At 41.0% G+C, this 21,646-nt stretch overlaps 1 protein-coding gene across 4 annotated transcripts; it reads left to right on the forward strand.

Annotated features, from left to right (window-relative positions):
• The first annotated feature begins 7,434 nt into the window (after window positions 1-7,434).
• LOC147476741 (uncharacterized) lies at window positions 7,435-13,668 on the forward strand. Of its 4 annotated transcripts, XR_015208258.1 has the most exons (9): window positions 7,435-7,628; window positions 7,847-8,018; window positions 8,877-9,047; window positions 9,375-9,621; window positions 11,428-11,645; window positions 12,586-12,665; window positions 12,932-13,155; window positions 13,232-13,328; window positions 13,423-13,668. XR_015208258.1 is itself a non-coding variant. In XM_086583374.1 (7 exons), exons 1-3 carry the CDS (start codon window positions 8,310-8,312, stop codon window positions 11,436-11,438), a joined length of 297 nt encoding a protein of 98 aa, XP_086439500.1. In that variant the 5' UTR covers window positions 8,297-8,309; the 3' UTR covers window positions 11,439-11,645; window positions 12,586-12,665; window positions 12,932-13,155; window positions 13,232-13,328; window positions 13,423-13,668. The 4 variants fall into 4 exon arrangements, 2 of the variants coding, with proteins under 2 accessions (XP_086439500.1, XP_086439499.1); XR_015208259.1 differs by lacking the exons at window positions 7,435-7,628; window positions 7,847-8,018 and adding an exon at window positions 8,297-8,348; XM_086583374.1 differs by lacking the exons at window positions 7,435-7,628; window positions 7,847-8,018; window positions 8,877-9,047 and adding an exon at window positions 8,297-8,348.
• The last annotated feature ends 7,978 nt before the right edge of the window (window positions 13,669-21,646 follow it).

The following is a 21,646-nucleotide window of genomic DNA, read 5'->3' on the forward strand; positions in this document are numbered from 1 at the left end:
ATAACAATGGGAATTTTAAACTACTCGAATCATTACCTTATAATTATGTACAAGCACAGGAGAATGGAACACAAGGAAGAGACGCTGTTTTAGCTTGTCCCGCAAACACAAACACAATTAGTTCCCTTGGCCAAGTACCATATTTTATTCCAGGTTATGCTCTTGCTAAACTTTATGTTTTAAGTACCATATTTTATTCCAGGTTATTCTTGCTAAACTTTATGGTTTTTATAAAACAAGTCTGAAAATAATGTTCATGGCCTGAATTGAGAAATTTCAATTAATCTTATTTTATTTTTGTTAATGATATTTTTCGATTCTAATTATTAAGTAATGTACTTGTTTTGTTTCTAGAGTATGGTCCGATGATGAAAATGGACAAAGCTATATGAGGTAGAGGATTGTGGCAGTTTTATAATGGAATTTTTTTTTTTTCCGGGGATACAACTCAAGACATAGATGGACGAAAACCAGCTCGCTGACGGAAGATCAACGGAGATTTATAGTTGTTATCTTTTCACATGGAATACGGGCTGAGTGCTAGCAAGTTCATTAAATATAGAAATGCTTAACATGCTTGACAATTTCACATCCCCATACGTACTTTATATCAGTAAAGAGACCTCAAGTTCTGTTCTCAATTTGAAACTTTATTTTGGGTTCAATTTGTGCGAAATTGAAGAAACATATTTACCAGTTTGTATGAAGAATACTATTTATCAGTTCATATATGCATGATCTGTGAACCTTAGCTAGTGAGGCCTTTTAAAGTGCATATCTTTTGGTGAAAGACTTTAGGCAGGCATGCGTTAGAGGCAATTGGTGCTTACAGGGCCGTACAGATCATCTATCAAAACTATAAGGTAACCTATGGCAGAATTGGAAAAATAGTAAATCTCGATAACATCGCAAGCAAACTTGAGTTGGTGACCTTTAAACAGTGCTGTCTGTGTATATAATTTGAGTTGGTTATACAAAACTTGGTCCACTTAAAGTGACTCCAATATTACTCCACCACTAAGTACAATATGAATTAAAAGCTGATTTTTTGTGGAGATGTTCTCTGTACAATAGAGATCACCTTTACAAAAAATCAGTTCATTTAAAGATGTTACAACTTCATAAAAAATCGTTTATAATGTTATGAAATTATCCAACGACCCATATTTTCTTAATTTCATAACAACATTTGACAAGGTTAAACATATTTAGTTAAACAGATTTTTTTGTAAGGGTGTTCTCTATCATGTGATATATATCTCCACAAAATATTAGCCCTCAATTTATCTTATAAGGGTATCTCCAATGGGGGGTGTAAAATTACATCTCCACATAGGCGCCACCTAGGTGCCATTAGGATTTTACTACTCCAATTGTAAATTATTGTAGAGTCCATAAATATCCACTCTCTATTGTTTTCAATGGAAAAGTGTAAAAAAGTTTAATTTTAAACTCGGACTTCAAGTGACGTCCCCCTTTAAATTAAAGTGGGACGTCACTTCAAGTGATGTCCGAGTTTAAAAATTTTAAATCGTGACTTTAGAAATAGATAGAGACGACATTCCAAGTGACGTCCGAATTTGTTTTGACTTAGACGTCTGTTCGAGTGTCGCCCGGGCTTTTTATTAGTTGATAGCGAGAGGGGGAATTTCCCACCCTCTCTATCAACTAATACTCTATTACCTACAGTATAACACCCCCATTGGAAAGAGTTTTTTAACATTTGGGGTGTAAAATTTTCACTTTATACGGTTTACACTTCCCATTGGAGATGCCAAAAGTTCACTTTTGAGAGTGGAGTAACTATAAGGTGGAGTTCATGTAACCATCCCTAAACTTAAATTTGTGCTTACTTAATTTCTACTCCTTGTGTACATCCGATCCTAAGAACCATTAGAAAAATGGATGTGTAATTGAAAGTTCAAAACATGGAATTTGGATTTGCACAAATCCATTGAGAAATGAATTAGTAATTTGTCTCCCAAGTTACCCCACTTGAGATGAAGGAACTTGGATTTGCACAAATCCATTGAGAAATGAATAAATAATTTGTCTCCCAAGTTATCCCACTTGAGATGAAATGGGTTTTACTTGAAACAATATGTAAAGAGAGAAAGACCTTTCCGAAGTAGTGCAACAGTTCGAAACGTTGCATTATGCCGAAAAAGTGCGACTTTTCGAAATAGGCACTGGTTCTAAATAATGCTTTATGCCGAAATGGTGCGTCCTTTCGAAACATGTGACTTTTAAAAGAGGTGCCTAACTTTTTCAAAGAGTCACTGTGTTGTTTCGAAAATGCACTACTCACCTATAAATAGTGGACAAATTTGGAGAGAAAGACATACCAGATCACACATTTTTGATCTTTCTCTTCTCTCTCTGTTCTTAGTCAAATACTATTAACAAGGTGTATTTTTATTTCAGAAATGACAACACCACTAGTTACTACTATTGTCCCTGTTCCTTCTGTTGTTCCTGTTGCAGATCCTACTGCTATTCCCCATTATGTTTCTCATGGGGAGAAGCCTAAAAAGTTCAATGGAACTGAATTCAAGCGTTGGCAACAGAAGATGCTCTTCTATATGACCACCCTTAACTTGGCTAGGTTTTTGTGGGATAAGGCTCCTGATGAAACCGACAAGAAGAAGGTTTTGGCCAAGGATGCTTGGTTTCATGATGATTTCTTGTGTAGAAATTATGTCCTTAGCGGGTTAGCTGACTCATTATATAATGTGTATTGTGTGTTAAAGACAGCTAAGGAACTTTGAGATTCTTTGGACAAGAAATACAAGAGTAAAGATGCTGGCATGAAGAAATTCATAGTTGACAAATTTCTTGATTTTAAAATGATAGATTCTAAGATTGTCATAAGCCAAGTTCAAGAACTTCAAGTAATCATACATGATGTTATTGTTGAAGGAATGAGTATGAGTGAATCATTCCAAGTAGCTGCTATGGTGGAGAAGTTACCACCATCTTGGATGGATTTTAAGAACTATCTCAAGCATAAACGCAAGGAGATGAACCTTGAAGAACTAATCGTCCGTCTAAGGATAGAGGAAGATAACCGTTTATCTGAGAAGAAGGGCAAGGATCCCATGGTAGCAAAGGCCAATGTTGTGGAAGGCTCAAGTTTTAAGGGAAAGAGGAAGCACCAAGATGACTCTAATCAAGGTGAAAGGAGTGTGCCTAACAAGTTCAAGGGCAAGTGCTACAACTGTGGCAAGGCTGGACATAAGGCTAGTGAATGTCGCAAGCCAAAGAAGTCCAAGAAGTAAAAGACTTAAGCAAATATGGCAATGGAGAAGCTTTCTGACAATGTTAATGACATGAACCTATTTGCTGTGGTTTCTGAATGTCGCTTGATTGGAAACGAAAGGGAATGGTGGGTGTATACTGGTGCTACTCGCCATATATGCTCCAACAAATTGATGTTCACCACTTATTATGATGTGAAAAAGGAAGAGCAACTCTTTATGGGAAATTCTTCTACATCCAAGGTTCAGGGCAAAGGAAAGGTGGTGATGAGGTTGACTTATGGGAAGAAACTAACTCTGAATGATGTGCTCTATGTGCTTGATATTCGCAAGAACTTAGTTTCTGGGTCGCTGCTGAGCAAGAATGGCTTTAAGTTAGTATTTGTTTATAATAAATTTGTACTTACAAAGAATGATATATTTGTGGGCAAGGGCTATCCAAGTGATGGCCTATTTAGGATGTTTTGTTTTACTATTGTCCCAAAGAGCGCCAATAAAGTTGAATATTCTGTTTACTTGATTAAGTTTTCATATGTATGGCATGGTAGATTAGGACATGTTAATTATGACACTTTACGTAGATTAATTAATTTGGACTATATACCAAAGATAAAAATAGACCCACACCATAAATGTGAAACTTGTGTAGAATCCAAGTTGACCAGATCATCCTTTCATTCCATTGAAAGAAGTATTGAACCTCTAAATTTAATACACACAGATATATGTGATCTTAAGTATGTGCAAACTAGAGGTAGTAAAAAGTATTTCATTACTTTTATTGACGATAACACTAGATATAGTTATGTTTAATTGTTGAGAAGTAAAGATGAGGCAATTGAAGTGTTCAAACACTATACAAATAAAGTTGAAAATCAACTAAGTAAAAAGATTAAGGCTATAAGGAGTGATAGAGGGGGTGAATATATATGAACCTTTTGAAAGTTTATGTTCTGAACATGGAATCATTAATCAAACTACAACTCCTTATTCACCTCAATCAAATTGTATTACGGAGCGCAAAAACCAAACTCTAAAAGAGATGATGAATGCTATTTTGTTAAGTTTTGGTTTACTCCATAATTTATGGGGGGAAGCTTTGCTTTCCGCCAATTATATATTCAACAAGATTCCTAACAAGAAGACACTTAAAACACCATACGAATTGTGGAAAGGTCATAAAACTTCCTACGAATTCTTGAAAGTGTGGGGGTGTCTTGCAAAGTAGAAGTCCCCAAACCTAAGAAGGTAAAGATAGGACCCAAGACTATTGATTGTGTATTCATTGGATATGCAAACAATAGTAGTGTACATCATTTTCTGGTTCATAAATTAGAGATTTAAGATATACATGCTAATACGATTATTGAGTCAAGGAATGCTTCATTCTTTCAAAATACATTTCCATATAACATGTGTATAGAGCCATGTTCAACAAGGAGAACTTTAGATGCTACAACTAGTAACCATCCTACACAAAACAAAATTGAGGAGGAACCTAGACGTAACAAATTAAAGGTCAAGGACGTCAACGTCTTTTGAACTTGATTTTCTAACATACTTGTTGGAAAATAATCCTCAAACTTTCAAGGAGGCAATGTCATCTCCAGAAGCTACTTATTGGAAATAAATAATAAATAACGAGATTGAATCCATAATGCAAAATCATACATGGGAATTGGTGGATTTACCACTAGGTTCCAAGACTTTGGGATATAAGTGGATAGTCACAAAGAAATTTAAGAATGATGGATCAATCGACTAAAGCTAGACTTGTGGTCAAAAACTTTAGACAAAAGGAAGGATAGGATTATTTTGACACTTACTCTCCAGTTACAAGAATATCTTCCATAAGGATGCTAAGAGAAATAACACCAATACATGGACTTGAGATACATCAAATGGATGTAAAGACGACATTATTGAATGGTGAGTTAGATGAAGAAATATACATGGAACAATCCGACGGGTTTATTGCTCCTGGACAAGAAATATAATTTTGTAAGCTTGTTAAATCCTTATATGGATTAAAGCAAACACCTAAGCAATGACATGAGAAATTTGACAATGCAATGTTGTCAAACAGTTTCAAAATAAATGAGTGTGACAAGTGTGTCTATGTCAAAATCACTCAAAAGGAATGTGTCATTGTTTGTCTCTATGTAGACGATATGCTAATTTTGGGTAGTAATATGGATGTCATAAAATCTACCAAACAAATGTTATCTAATAAGTTTGACATGAAAGATTTAGGTGTCACTGATGTTATCATAGGAATTAAGATCTCTAGGACGAATGATGGACTTGTTATATCACAATCTCATTACATTGAGACGATTCTTGAAAAGTTCAAAAAATATAACATCACACCAAAAAGGTCACCAGTTGACGTAAATCTTCATTTAGCCAAAAATACTGGAGATAGTACTGGAAATAGCATATCTTAACTAGAGTACTCTCGTATACTTGGCAGTTTAATCTATGTCATGAACTAACTATACAAGGCCTGACATAGCATACTTGTGTTTACCAAAAAATCTTCTCTCTCTTCTCTCTCTCTCTCTCTCTTTCTCTCTCTCTCTCTTTTCCTTTTTTCCTCCTCTTCTCTTGGATTCAATGTTCCTTTTTATATCCTCCCTCCTCTCTTTTCATTCGTTGATTTGCCATCTATCCCTCGATCAACATTCTCCCACCTGTCCTTTTAGGGTTCCGCGGCCCGAATCCTGTACACCCCATCCCTTATTTCTTATCGTGCCCCAGGTTGACCCTGACACCCCCTGGTCTTCTTGTCCTTATGTGGTCCACCTTCCTCTAGAATGTCGCGGCCTTGCTTCGGTACTTTGCGTTCTCCTCTCACTATTCCACGCCGGGCCTCATATCATGGCATTTTATGGGTCATAAAACAGGCTCACACAGATGCCCCCTCTCCTCGAATATTGATGAGTCCTTAGGCCGAGAATCTCGAGTTGGCTAGTAGGAGTGTTGTCCCATCTGAGGTCCTCACCTCATTATTTCCTCTGACATCCACGATCATGCTCCTGCCTTGGGCTCTGAGTCCATGAACACATGTCCATGGGCTCGTGGCTCCAAAAGCATGCGTAACCGCCCTTTGCCTCTTCAATTTTTGTGCATACACGTGCCCTCTTTTGGGTGGTCTTTCTTTCTGTCACCGTGCGCTCTTTCCCTTATTGCCCTTGTCTTTTCGTATCTCACTCAAAAACTTCGCATATACTCCTTCATATTCTCAACACTTTCCTTTTTCATTCTCATTAGTAGCCTTCCTCCTTATTTTTTATTTTGCTAGTTCTGTTCATCTCCTTCCCTTCCGGTGAAGCTGCTACTGCACTTTGCTCTCGCCCCACCAGTTGTATCACTCTTCTCACTCGCTTGACATCGTCTAGGTTCGTTCTTCTTCCTCTCCTTAATTTTATAGTTTATTTTTGTTGATCACGCGTATTTTCTTTTGTTCATCCATCTTTGTCCCCGTTCGGTGCTTCCCCACCTTATTGATCTTGTCCCACTTTTCGTTCAAATCCTCGTTCTTATCATGTCTGGTTCTGATTTGGGTGGTTCGTCCGCTACCTGATCTGCCGGATCGACGTCCTCGAATCCTAGATCTGTCCATTCCTCCGCTACATCTAGATCTTCCGGTCCCACTGTGGAATGATCAGAGTCCCCTTCTACTGAGCCCATTCATTCCTCTGCTGCCCCATCCACATCTGGGAGACCAACTACCCTTCCCCATCCGCCGTCCTATAAATGTAGACCCAATCTGGCTACGGTCCAAGCAGCATTTGGCATTCTCGGGGACGTGGTCTTAGAACATGTGCCTGGTGTCACCCAATTTCCTCATCTAGTCCCACCGCGACCAGGGTGTCTAGTAGCCACCGTGGGTCAGATAGTGGCTGGCCTGTCACTACTACAGAAAGACACATATACCACGGTATGTATGAATTTATATACCACTGTTTTTGTAATAACAGTGGCTAATATTTGTATACCACGGTAGAAATTGATCTGATTTTTGGGATCTTAGTTTATACCACTAATTTACAAAAATCGTTGGCATCTTGATAGTTTATACCACACACATTCATTTTCCACTAATCGTTAAGGAGTATCCCACGGTTTTCTGGCGAACAGTGGTTTATATTTTGGCAAATTATAATTACGTTGGGATAGAAGTTATATCAAAAAAAAAAAAAAAAAAAAGTTCCACTTGCTCTAAACCGTCGGTGCTCAAGCTGCAATTCTCTTCCTGCGATTTACTTCTGTAGCTTTCGTTAACTCTAGGGCATAATTCTCAAACCCGAACTTCACAAGATCGTGCTGCTTCTTTTTTTTTAAAAAAAAATTCTTCATTCTCATTTGGTAAGAATTTCTCGATTAGACTTCGAAATTGAAAGTGTGTTTTCTTTAATTACGTATGTAAAATCTATTAGTTAGAATTTATAATTTCCACTTTATAATTTCCAGTATTTAAGCTCTGTTTGCCGTCAATTTAATCAGTTTCTTCAAACTTTTCCAGTAATGGATATTTGACAATGGTGTTTTATTTGATTTTGGGAAGTTTGGTTTTCTTATTTCAGAGAAGTGTGACATGTTTACTGTGAAATGGATATTTGACAATGCTTCATATCCACTCTACAATGAATCGGATTGCCCGTATATTTTTGTTCAGTTAGCATGCTGGAAGCATGGGAGGATAGATTTAGAGTACTGGAATTGGAGATGGGAACCTCATGACTACAATCCCAAGAGGTATTAGTTACATTTGTTTAGCGGTCTTATGCTAAATACCAGAAAATTGTTTTCTCGCTTTTTGCTTGTGTTCTTTGGCCACATGTAATATTGCCTACCTGGATACCTAATAGGTGCTATAAAATGAGATTGAAGTTCAGTATTTCTTGTGTCATTTAGGTGGAATGCAACTGAGATGTTAGGAGAAATTGAGAGGCAAGAGTCCGATATTTGTGGGGATTCATAGGAGAGGGTCAATGGATATCAATGGTCTGTTTTGTTCTGACCGGTAATTCCGGTGACTAGATATCCATGTCGCCTAATTACCCACTAACCATTTTGAAGGAAGAGGTAAGCCAAAATTTCTTTTTAAGTTTTTGTGGTAAATTTCATATAGCTGGAGCACGATACTAACAATCAGTAGTCTTACTTGGTATTAAAAAACTTTTACGAATTAAATTCACGAGGGGTTTTTTTTTAGAGGGTTGGATATTTGGCAATTTATGTTCTCTCTGTGTTGCTTCTTTGTGATGATTCACTGTAGTTGGTTGGTTGTTCTCTAAATAGCCGCTTGTCTTGCTCTTAATGTGTTCGATAGAATGAATGTATGGGTTGGCTGGTGTGGTCTTGAAGCAGGAAACAATGACCAAGTAGCACCCTCTAGATTCAATTTACTGTCCATCGATAGAGTGTTTTACAACAACACACACTAATGTGGAACAAACTAATGGTTTTCTTATCCATTTTTGTTATGTCCCCTCTTTGATGTAGCATTTTAAGTTGTCTTTCTTTTCTTCTTTTTTTTCGCTTTCTTTTAGTTTTCCTTTAGCTTATGGTTTGCCTTTGTAAGCATTGAAATTAGCACTTTTTCTGTTTTAGGGTAATAGAACCCAGGCAAAAGGGAGTGAGCAATGCAAGCACAATTCTTGAGTAGGCTGAACACATGGAGAGAGCCTCATAAATTCTATTAGTGAGAATTTGAGAACATTGGGTTGCAGTGCCTGCCCAGGGAAGCGGCACTGGACTGCTTTCCAGCTGTGTTTTGACAAGGTTAGAGTCACATTTAGCTTCAATGACCTCTACAAAATAGTCAGTGCCCTGCGTCTATTTTCTAATGAATCTTGTTTTGTTGCATTTGGATATCGGAGTCACGAGTTATGCTCTACAGAAAGTGGGCTATTCAAACTGAATTAAATGAAGTACTAAAGACATCTCCAATTAGACTTCCCACTAGCGATTGTGACTTAAATGTTTTGCATTTATCTTATTGTGAAGTACGGTCCTCACATTGATCTACTCAATTTTACAAATATTCTAACAACTTGATTTTATTTATTTATTTTTGTTTGACAATGCATGGGCATTTGCTTCTTATAGTTCCGAAGAAACATGGAAGGCGATCACATCAAAGATATTTCCGATGAGGAGCATGAAGAAAAGATGAAGCAGACGATAGAACTGTTAACCTCGCTCAAATATCTTGAGTCCAGGTTTATGAATAATATTTTCTATGCTTCCATTCTTTCCGCAGAGGTATACAAGGAGAAGGATCTGTGTAAGAAATGTATGAATTCTGGTTCTCGTCGCTGCCAAAATCCCATTGCGGATGATGTAATAGCAGTAGGTTAGTTGCTACATACTGCATGTTGAAACTTAACTCATGATTACGTCTTTGCTTAGATACCCAGATAATCCATACTTAATTAAGTAATTAGAGTGGTAGTAGGTTTCTTGTTGTGCATACTTTGTTTCTTGCGATCTGTTGGTCAACACGCTATGAAAGCATGTATGAGGAATTCTAGAGATAGGTCTCATAATTCGATCAGATACTATGTGTTTTGAGGCAAGTCATTAGTTTAATTTGCCTTGTATTTGCTCTATTGTGAAATGCCCTTACAGTTAATTTTCCCTAACTTGGGTAATGATCTAAACTCTATTTATTTTTTCTTCTTTTGTCTCACTGGCGATTGGAGATGTTCCATCCCAAAGGATTTAAAAATGGTAGGTACTTCTGATATTTACAAACCTTACCATGAGACATCTCGACGGACCTTACATGAGGAAAAACTTGACAGTGAGAAATGATGCCAATTGGTTTTCCTGTTCTTGTTTACTTCAACATTATCACTTCTCTTTGCCGGATCTTAAGAGAAACTTTCCAATTATCACAATTGTCCAACTAACAAGTGTACTTGGTCCCCTTTTTTAACTAAAAAAAAAAGTAATTAGCATAGGTTAGGTATATCGGTTTTTTTTTTGAAAGGCAGGTATATCGGTTTTGGGTGCTCGAGTGGTATGTAATATTGTTGGTGTACTAGAAATTAACGATAGGGAAGACGGTGATGGGGCACAAGCTGATGGCTTCCGAGGAAAGTATGGAAATGCTGGAAGTTGGAGAAGATGGGTGGAAGAACTTATGGAAAGAACTTATGTCATGAGGAGCTCTTCTCGCGCTTTAAGAAATATAAGACTAATACACATCAAGAAGAGGATTGTGGTAATATTGGAATTCATGGTTTCTATGTGTAGTAGTAGATTACTATGTTCAGGGGTTGCTTAGTCTTAATCTCTGAATATATAATAGAGTTCTTATGAGATGTAAAAACTATGAGTAGGTAGTTTTGAGTGAGATAACAATGTTGAGGAATGTGATTATATGTGAGACTCGGCATGCTTCTTCTTTGCTTTCACAAACTTTTTGCTGGAATCCTATTTGGAACTTGTGAAGTTGTGACTTATGACCAAAGGAATTGAACAAGGTTAAATAACTAACCGATGAACTTGCATTGGATTGCGGGTCTTTGTGGCTTTGATATAACCATCAATTGAACTAACGATTTCCAAATCAGCCCGGTGAGTCTAAATTTACACAAGAATTTTATTTTTCTTAGTTGTTCTAAATAGTAATAATTATTGTGTTTAATGTGTTATGTGTTCGGTTTCCATACATTGCTCATTAAATGACTGGATTGTGTTTGATGCTTTATGAAGTAAAATAACGGATTATGTTTTCAGTTCTTGCAAATGATACCACATTCATTAAAATTCCGCACTATTTTCAGGGGTTAGAACAACTTCCTATATATTAAGTAAAACGGACCACAGGAATACCCGCTTTTCTATCTTCTCTGTAACTTAGCTGATTTATTATCTGATTACTTTTAGTGAACTATCTGTCTAATAGAGTATGTAAAATATAATTTTTGGGAAATTTACGAGTTTAATATTTTACATTACATTTTCTATTTTTGAGTTTAAGGAGTCATACTTTCACCTAACACGCTGCTAAGGTTTTCCGTAAGATTATGTACCAACTATAGAATGATGTAAATCTTGAAAGAGATATCTAGAGTTCAATATATAAATTGATACTTCTGTTGGTTAGAGGCACTATATGTATAATTTCTATTTCAATCCTTGATCATAACAGAATGGATGTGAGTGCCATCAAAACATAGAGGAGCTGAGGAGGATTTCTCAGGAGGCTGAAACGTGTGCCCAGGAGATTGAAAGGTGTGCCCAGGAGGCTGTAAGGTTTGCTCTAGAGGCTGAAAGGTGTGCCAAGGAGGCTGGAAGGGATGATCAAGATGTTGTAGCTCAAGAGGTAGCGCGTTTGATAGAGCAGTTTGGGTTCAATCGTCCTATGGGGTAAATATTTGGCTCTTTTTTTTAATAGGAATATTTGGCTCTTACAATCGTCTTTCATATACGTTTTATTCTTAATTTGCTTGACAGAAGTTCTTGATCTCTTTGTGTTTTGTTAAGCTATTGGTAATAAGAACTATGATGAGGAGGTAGTTGATCGATTGTCTAATTTTATGTTGGTTTAGAGGATATGGAAAATCTCTTGTTATTGGTGGAACTGTCTCTATGGGTATGCAAATACCTACTGATACACCCTTTCGGTCTCAAATAAGATTATATAATGTACAGAGCAAAAGCACTACAAAAGTATGGCATGAAGGGAGAGAAATTTATATATTAGAATCTCGCTTCAATTATTTGTGTTTCTTATTGTGGTGTGCGTTTTCCTGACACTTTTATGTGCCTATGATTTTACAAAATTGTCTTATTTATTTTTCGTTCATGTGATTAGAATGGCTTGGGCAGAGCATAAATTAGGAAAATAGACTGTCAAAATCTGCATGTCTTTGCATCCGAAGTCCATAGATAGCACCAAAGGCATGCCCCCACCCTATATTTTCGGGAACGTTTTTAGGTTATCGGTCTCGGTCTTTTTATGGCGATTGCCTTAATACTTTTCTTCATACGGTAAGTATCGATCGGGTTCAGTTTAACATTATGCCAAAAAGGTATATGGAAGCACCCATCCATTTGTTCCGAACAATGTTACTTCATGGCCGTGGGGTATGGTTCAAAGCTGATTTACATCCCGTTACTATGAATGCCACCAAATTCCTTCTAAACATGGATGTGTAATTGTGATGCATAATTTTAGTTCTTGCCTTCCTTGATTCATTTAATGCAAGAAGTACAAGTGTACCACTGTTATGTGTTTCTTGTTGTATTATGCTTTATGCTAAAAGAACAAAAAAGTAAAGTGTTTAACATTATCTAATGTTTGCAGACATAGTAGCGGTTCAAGTGGCAATTGAGGAGAAGCAGCTAAAGGAGTTCCTTTTGGGTCTACACCTGATATTGTGCCAAGTATGTTACCATTATGCCTCAGACATTTGTAGCTAGTAGAAAGGCTTTAATTTTGAGGTTTGATATGGAATCTTGTGTTTGCTTTGTCATTTGAAGTAGTTTGGTCCGTTATCACTTATTCACTTAATTAAAACTAATGCAGATCTTTGTATGGTTGTATTGGTTAATAATGTTTGTTATTACATTAGTTTATGATTGCATAAGTCTATTAACCCTTTTATGGTTGCAAAAGTTTATACTAATGTAGAAGAAAACCCCATTATTAGGAACATTGTCCACCACAAGAAAAAGGAAAAATATGGTGGGACGTCTCAGGACATGGCCAATGATACAAACGGAGTTATTTCCAGAAAGATGGATACACCCTCAAGACTCTAAGCATAATAGCACATTTTTTTTATAAGCTTTGCTAATAGAGGATGAACCTCGACTTTAGACATTGCAAAGGGTTGATGGGAAACGAGTTCCGCTGAAATGGGACAAGATCAAGGTAAACAAATCCTACACATTATTGTCTTTTTCTTTGAAAAGTATATGTTTACATATGTTGTGAGTCTATATGTTAGGGCCCATATCAACCAGTGTACCCAGTGTGGGTATTATACAATGAAGTTTATGAGGGAAATAGTAGAAGCTTGTTCAACTGGATCATTTGAAAATAAGGTATTCGAAAGTTTTGACAAACACTTTATTTGGCTCAAAGACTTTGCCTTATTCTTATATAGTAACTCCACATGTTGTGCTTTGACTCATCCAGATGACAAATTTAGAACTGAAGGAGACATACACGCAAGATGAACTTGATGGTGTTCGACTCGATATTATTCAGTTCATCCAGGAAAATGGAGTGTTTCAGCCGGAAGCGAATGAGGATGAGTTTTAGCTATGTTCGGACTCCTCTAGTTTAATTTATGAGCCTTACCTTTTTAATTTATGAAAAGGAATTTGAAGTTTGTTTTCTTAATGCACTCAAAAAATTAATGGAAGTTTTTTTTTTTTTTTTTTATTATCTTTTTTGCAATGTTTGATAGTTTATTATACATTTTGGAATTTGTTGGGAAGATGGAAATGTTGTATGTAGGCGGGCGTGTAAATTTTGTTTATGCGAGGTTGGGTTTTAAGTGGAAGATTTCTTACTAAGATTATTATTATATATATATATATATATATATATATATATATATATATATATATATATATATATACCACGGTTTGGCATAAACCGTGAGTGTTTAGTATAACTATATACCACGGTATTATAACACATACACTAGTATAAACAACGGTTTCAATAGCTTATATGCTATGGTTCTGTTGACAACCGTGGTATATAATTGGCATACAAACCACAGTTCTTTGAAAAACCGTGGTATCCGTTAAACATATATACCACAGTTTTGCTATTATTATATACCACACCACTTATTGTCACGGTTGCATAACAGTGGTAAATATATTTATACCACACTTAAAAACAGTGGTATAAGTGTCATTCTGTAGTAGTGTGTGCTTCCCCCTGTCTTTGTTGGATGTTGAGGTTTGCAACCACTTAAATATCCCACCGTGCCAAGGCATCAGTAACTTCTGGTGGATTATGTATGCCACTAATTACTACAACAAATCCCATACTCCGCTGATTTTTCTTCACGACATCACTGCCCACTACTTCATAAAGAAAAACACCAAGTTTAGGAGCATTGGGTACCAATCATTCTGCGTGCGTCCACAGAAGAAATCCTTCGTTCTTTGCGTCGCCACCTCTAACAAAGTATGCCACCACTACCCCCTCTACATTTCGGGGAATTTTCTTTCCGCGGACCTCCCCCCTGAAGTATCCTTAAGGCAATTCCATTTCCTCAGAAGAGGTAAGCGCGGTTGGTTGTTTGCTTTGTTTGCCTGATAACCCCTGTGTTAATATATCTATCTGTCTGTGTTTCAGGTTGGGTTCCGGATTCACTGTCCCGTATATACACTGATGTTTTCTCTGAGATATTTTCCAAACTCCGCGATCTGGGGAACGATCAGTGTGACATCCTCGGTATCGACCCTGACAAAGGCAGTCCGCTCCTCCTGGACCCCTCCCTCAAAAACATCGGTGAGTATCAGGGCCCTTTCTACTGATTGCCGCCGCCCAAAGAACGGAAACCCAAACCTTCTCCACCCAAAGCCCGTAAGGCGAAGTGCCTGGTTCATCGATATTTTGGCTACACCACCAAGATCTCTCACTCTCAAGCGCTTGCTCAAAAAGCAGCCAACACCAAGGCCCACACATCCCCCACTGGTACTTCCTTAGCCGCGCCCAACAACATCCCAAGGTCATACTCCTCCATCGCCGACTGGGAGGACGACTTTGCTAACCCCATCGCCACTACTGCTGCCATGGATGTTTCTAAGCTCAAACTTTGGGATAGTAGTTCCGACGGTGACGCCCCCACTGATTTCGCCGCCCAGGGCCCTTTTGCCAAAAAAGCTAAGGTCACCGCCTTCACCGCTTCAGCCAGCGAAGCACGATCGGGCTCACCGTGGCCAGTGGCTCCACCACGCCACTACGGGAAATAAGCGGTTCACATTGGTCCCCTGCCCATGGGGCCAGTAGAGATCTGGCACCCACAATTCAAGGCGAGGGACGGGGATGTCACCACTCGTGACTCTTCGCTGGACAATCCGGCGGTGGCCGCGTCCCTATTCTTCAACTCCCCAGGGACCAAGCTTATGGAGACTCTGGCTCCTTCACCTCCCACCGTGTTGCGATTTACACTGGATGGGAAAGGGTATGTCCTTTCCCTTTTTCCTTTTCCTTCATTGTTGCTTAATTTTCTCTAACTTTGTCCTTATCTCCAGCTGATTCTCGATGCTAGCTACGTCATCCGCAGTCTCACCAACACTTGGATGCGCTCGAATCTGTGAAAACTGAGATCCACGGTCCAGAGGGGTGGAAGGCGAAGTATGCCCAGTTGGAGAAGGAGCGAGATGACGCCCGCCTCGCAGCGCTCAAGCATCACAAGGAATTCCAGCGCGCTGAGCAAGCCTACAAGGACTATGTGGCCGGCGTCAACTCACAGTTGGAGAGCCAGAGGGAGGTTGATAGGGTCGCCTAAGCCGTCCTGGAGAATTCGTTGATGGAAGCAGCTGAACACTTCAAGGCCCTAGCCTACAAGAAGATTGCCAGGGAGCTGAAACAACAATTGGATGCCCTGGCAACAGCTAGCTGCCTTCTCCCTACTCATCCTTCCATTCCGGCCATTCCAGACTCTACAGCCGCCACCCAAACAACCGATCCCAAGGCCGCCGTCCAGCCTGGGGTGGCGACCTCCCCCATTGATGTTGACGAAACCATCGTGGAGGGGGACGGGGGGCAGCCATCAAAGGATGTGGTTGAAGATCGCGAGTGACAGTCTCTCTTGTGTTTTTGTAATACATTTTGGCCTGGTATTTCTGGGTACTCCCAGCAGGGTACTCCCAGCAGGGTACACTGAACATGATTTACTGTCAAACACTTGTTTGGATATGCTTTCTGACTTGTATATTAATTTCTGCTTAACGCATTGCAATCACCTCATTATTACATTTGTGCACCACATCAGCACTTGCCCAACATGCACACTCATCCTTCCATACTGGACCTCTAGCTGCCACTAAAGTTGTTTGGGGGCAGCTTAATTTGCCCTCAGCTAAATACGGGGATGTTGGGGCATCCCAGTGTGCCTCCAAGTTGAGTTGGGGCCTTGTTGTCCGCAAAGGGGTCATCCCTTTCACTACCATGGAGATGTTGGTGCAACTAAGTTTGCTCCCAGCTGAGTTAGGAGATCGTCGTCCACGAAAGGCTCATCCCTTCCGTTGCCATGGAGATGTTGAGGGGCGACCCAACTTGCCCCCAAGTTGAATATGGAGATGTTGGGGGTATATCAGTTTAGCCCCCAAGTTGAACATGGAGATGTTGGGGGCAGGTCAGTTTAGCCCCAAAGTTGAATTTGGACCTCATCGTCCGCGAAGGGTTCACTCCCCCCCGCTGCCATGGAGATGTTGGGGCCCAAATTTTGCCCCAAGTTGAATATGGAAATGTTGGGGGCAGATCAGTTTAGCCCCCAAGTTGAATTTGGACCTCATCGTCCGCGAAGGGTTCACTCCCCCCCGCTGCCATGGAGATGTTGGGGGCGACCCAGCTTGCCCCCAAGTTGAATATGGAAATGTTGGGGGCAGATCAGTTTAGCCCCCCCAAGTTGAACATGGAGATGTTGGGGGCAGGTCAGTTTAGACCCCAAGTTGAATTCGGACCTCATCGTCCGCGAAGGGTTCACTCCCCCCTGCTGCCATGGAGATGTTGGGGGCAACCTAGCTTGCCCCCAAGTTGAATATGGAGATGTTGGGGGTAGATTAGTTTAGCCCCCAAGTTGAACATGGAGATGTTGGGGGCGCAGGTTAGTTTAGCCCCTAAGTTAAATTCGGACCTCATCGTCCGTGAAGGGTTCACTCCCCCCCGCTGCCATGGAGATGTTGGGGGCAACCCAACTTGCCCCCAAGTTGAATATGGAGATGTTAGGGGCAGATCAGTTTAGCCCCCCCAAGTTAAACATGAAGATGTTGGGGGCAGGTCAGTTTAGTCCCCAAGTTGAATTTGGATCTCATCGTCCGCGAAAGGTTCACTCCCCCCACTGCCATGAAGATGTTGGGGGCGACTCAGCTTACCCCCAAATTGAATATGGAGATGTTGGGGGCAGATCAGTTTAGCCCCCAAATTGAACTCGGACCTCATCGTCCGCTGTCTTTAGCCTAATCTAAATACAAACGAATAAACACAAATAAGATTGATAAAATTTGCTATAATTTCCATTGACATACTAAAGGGCTCAAAATGTCATTACAACGCTCGATGTTCACATATCATGAAGCAAATAACTTTCATTTAATTGAATAAACTGTACAACACTTAACTCATGGAACTTTTTCAACATCTTGACGTTCCATGGTCGCTTGAAGTTCTCTCCCAGGGGAGTCTGCAACCTGTAGGTCCCGGACGTTCCCGCCTCTACTACGATGTATGGTCCGTCCCAGATGGGGCCCAACTTTCCATCTGTTTCTTTCTTGGTGGTTGGGGTCACCCGCCGCAGCACACAATCACCAAAATTAAATTTCTGCAGCTTCACCCGCTTGTTGTATTGTCTCTGCAACCTCCTGTGGTACTTTTCTAATTTGAGGCGCGCAGTGTCCTTCCATTCCTCTATAAGATTCAACTCCCCGGCTAATATTGTCTAATTAACTCCTGCTTTGACGGCTTTGGTTATGGTTGTCGTGGCCATCATTTCCACCGGAATCATCGCCTCCACTACATAAGCCATAGCGAACGGTGATTCCCCGGTAGAAGTCCGCGGAGTCATGCGGTATGCCCAAAACACCCTGTGTAATTCCTCTGCCCAGGATCCTTTGTGCTCCTTTAACTTTTTCTTCAGATTATTCATTATAGTCTTATTCGAGGACTCTGCCTGCCCATTCCCTTCCGGATTGTAGGGGGTTGAGAACCCTTGCTTTACTCCGAATGCTTGGATAAATGCTTTCACCTTTCCCCCTGTAAACTGTATACCGTTATCTGCAATGACAGTGTGTGGGAGTCCGAACCTGCATATGATATTTTTCCACAGGAACTTCCTCACCTGTTCCTCCTTCACCTGCTGCAGAGCCATGCCCTCACCCCACTTCGTAAATAATCTGTCGCGACTAGCATGAACCTTATTTTGCCGCTCGCCATGGGCAACGGTTCGAGAATATCCAGCGCCCATATAGCAAACAGCCATGGACTAAAGACCTGGTGCAAAGGCTCAGTTGATGCGTGTATCAGCGGTGTGAAGCTTTGGCATTTCCTGCACTTCTTGGCATATTCTGTTGCATCTCTCTTCATGTCAGGCCAAAAGTACCCTTGTGCTAGCAGCCGGTGCACAGTAGTCCGCCCGGCCGAATGGCTCCCACAATCTCCTTCATAAATTTCCCCCAACACCTCTTGCACCTTCTGCGGTCCCAGACATTTCAGCCACGGTCCGCTGACGCTTCGCTGGTACAAAACCCCATCCAGTAATGAGTACCTCTGCGATACCTGTTTCATCCTTCTCCTTTCTCGCTTGTCCTCTATCTCTATCCCCGAAAGATAACTCTTGATGGGTTCCATCCACCCCATCTCTTGCTAAGTAGTTAGCCATACTCCCTCTTCCTCTGCGGTACTCGGTTTGCTCAGCATCCTCACTTCAATGGATCTGCCCTCGGTTCCAGGAAGTACCGCGGCAACATATGCCAATGCATTGATGTGTCTATTCTCTCCCCTGCCTAGGTGAGCAAATCTGATCTTCTCGAATTTGTCTGCCCTTCTCCGTAATACCTTTAAATACTTCGTCATCCTTGGACATCGGGCCGCGAACCCTTCGTTGACCTGACGTATTACCAAGTTTGAATCTGAATACACTATCAACTCTCTCACCCCCAGATCCCAGGCCAAGCCTAAACCTGCTATTACTGCTTCATATTCGAACTCGTTGTTTGACACAACAAAACCCAGTTTCATTGATAACTCCAATCGAGCATTCTTGGGTGTGACCAACACCACCCCAATTCCATTCCCTGTATCGGTACCTGACCCATCTGCGATGACTCTCCATCCATTCTGCATGTCCCAAGGATCCAGGGGGTCGTGGTTTTGGTCCACTTCCTGTTCCATAATCATCTCCTCCCCCCAGGTGGGGTCCTCGGCCGGAAACTCAGCCAGGAATTCAGCCATGGCTTGTGCCTTTTCCGTGGTCATGGCTTGATACTCAATGTCATACGAACTCAGCATTACCGTCCATTTCAACATTCTCCCTAATTTCTCTGCCTTCAGGGCTTGCTTCAGCGAAAAGTTGGTCACCACTACCACCGAGTGAGCATCAAAATACGGCTTCAGTTTCAGCGCCGAAAAGATCAAAGCCAAGGCAAACTTCTCAATTATATTGTATCTTGTTTCGGCGTCTAATATAGTCTTGCTCTGGAAGTACACTGGTCTTTTTGTTCTATCCACTACCCTTATTAACACTGAACTGATTGCATACTCTGATACCCCCAAGTACAAATATAGCTTTCCCCCCTGCCCTGGGTGCGACAAGATCGGGGCCTTTCCAAAATACTCTTTCAACTACTGGAAAGCCCTTTTGCATCCAGCGGTCCACTGAAAGTCGGTCGCCCTCCTCAAGAGTAGGTACAAAGGTCGGCATTTATCCGAGGACTTTGATATGAATCTATTGAGAGCCGCGACCCTCCCGACCAATCTCTGCACCTCTTTCACATTCTGTGGAGATGGCATTTCCAACAACTCCCTTATCTGGTCTAGGTTCGCTTCTATTCCGCGGTAGGTGACAATGTAACCCAAATTTTTTTCAGATGTCACCCCGAATGTGCACTTCTCTGGGTTCAACATCAGTTTGTGCCTTCGCAGTATAGAGAATGTTTCCCTTATCCCCGCCAAATGCTCCTCCTCGGTCATACTCTTCTCTACCATGTCATCTATATAGATTTCCATTCCCTTTCTGATTTTGGTTTCAAACATCTTCTCCCCCACTCTCTGAAATGTTGCCCTAGCATTCTTTAGCCCAGAAGGCATTCTAGTATAATAGTACGTTCCCCCCTCCACTATGAACACGGTTTTTCTCTTGGTCAGGGCCATACATCACCACCTGATTGTAGCCCATCGATGCGTCCATGAACGGAAAAATCTTGAATTTCGCGGTTTGGTCCACCAATTCATCTATTCGTGGCATGGGGTAGCAATCCTTCGGGCACTCCTTGTTGATGTCCTTGTAAAATCCACGCACATCCTTACTTTTCCGTTCTTTTTAGGGACCGCTACCACGTTTGACATCCATTCAGTAAACTTACATTCGCGGATGATTCCTGTGTCCTTCAGCTTCTTCACCTCATCCCGAATTCCTTGCGCATACTGCGGTTTCACGCTTCTCATTTTCTGCTGGACTGGTCGGGCACCTACCCTCATATGCAATCGTGGCACACAAACTCTGGATCTATCCCCGCTAAATCCTCGATTGCCCATGCAAACACATCACTATTCTCAGTCAACACATCAATCAACTTTGCCTTCCAATCCTCTGACAAACTTGTCCCCATATTTACAAACTTCTCCTCATCCGCGACTCCTATATTCACCACCTTAATCTCATCCATTGTCTTGGCCCCGACGATCGACTCCTTCTCGTCGGCCAGGATCTGTAATTGCTATGCTGACTTGTCATCCTTGTCCGACGCCTCTTTATCTGGGGTGCGGACCAAACCTTCGCGGTCACTTGTTGTATGTTCTGAGCCGCGACCTGATCATCCCTTATCTCATATGTTCCTCCATTAGTCAGGAAGCGGATCACTTGATAATAAGTGGATGGGATGGCTTTCATCTTGTGAATCCATTTTCTGCCCAAGATCGCGTTGTATTGCGAGTTGGTATCTACTATCATAAAACGGGTAAAAACTATCACCGGCCCTACAGTCACTGGTAGCACCAATTCCCCTAACGGCTCCGTCCTGCTGCCGTTGAAGTCGAACAAGTTAGTTTGAGGGGGCTTCATCTGCTTACTTTCAATGCCCATTTTTTCCATCGCACCCTTGAACAACAGGTCTACTGAGCTTCCGCAGTCTATCAGGACCCTTTTTACCATGTAATTACCCATCGTGATTGTGATCACCAGCGCATCCTCGTGAGGAGAGGTCACGGACTCCAAATCCCTCAGGGTGAACTCTATCCTGTCATTTTCCATGCTGGCCCCTAGCATGGGCCTCGGACTGCTCAGCACCTCATTTATCTGCTGCAGACTGGCTGTCTTCCTCACCTTATCTCTGTGGGCATTCCTCCCCAGTGTTTCTCCACTGAAAATAACATTAATCGTACCCAAGATCCTGGCCGCGGATGGCACTCTTTCGACCGGCTGTACCTCCTTGATGAACTCTTTCAACTTCGCTCT

Source organism: Coptis chinensis, chromosome 9, assembly GCF_015680905.1.
Source record: "Coptis chinensis isolate HL-2020 chromosome 9, ASM1568090v1, whole genome shotgun sequence".
Taxonomy (NCBI): domain Eukaryota; kingdom Viridiplantae; phylum Streptophyta; class Magnoliopsida; order Ranunculales; family Ranunculaceae; genus Coptis; species Coptis chinensis.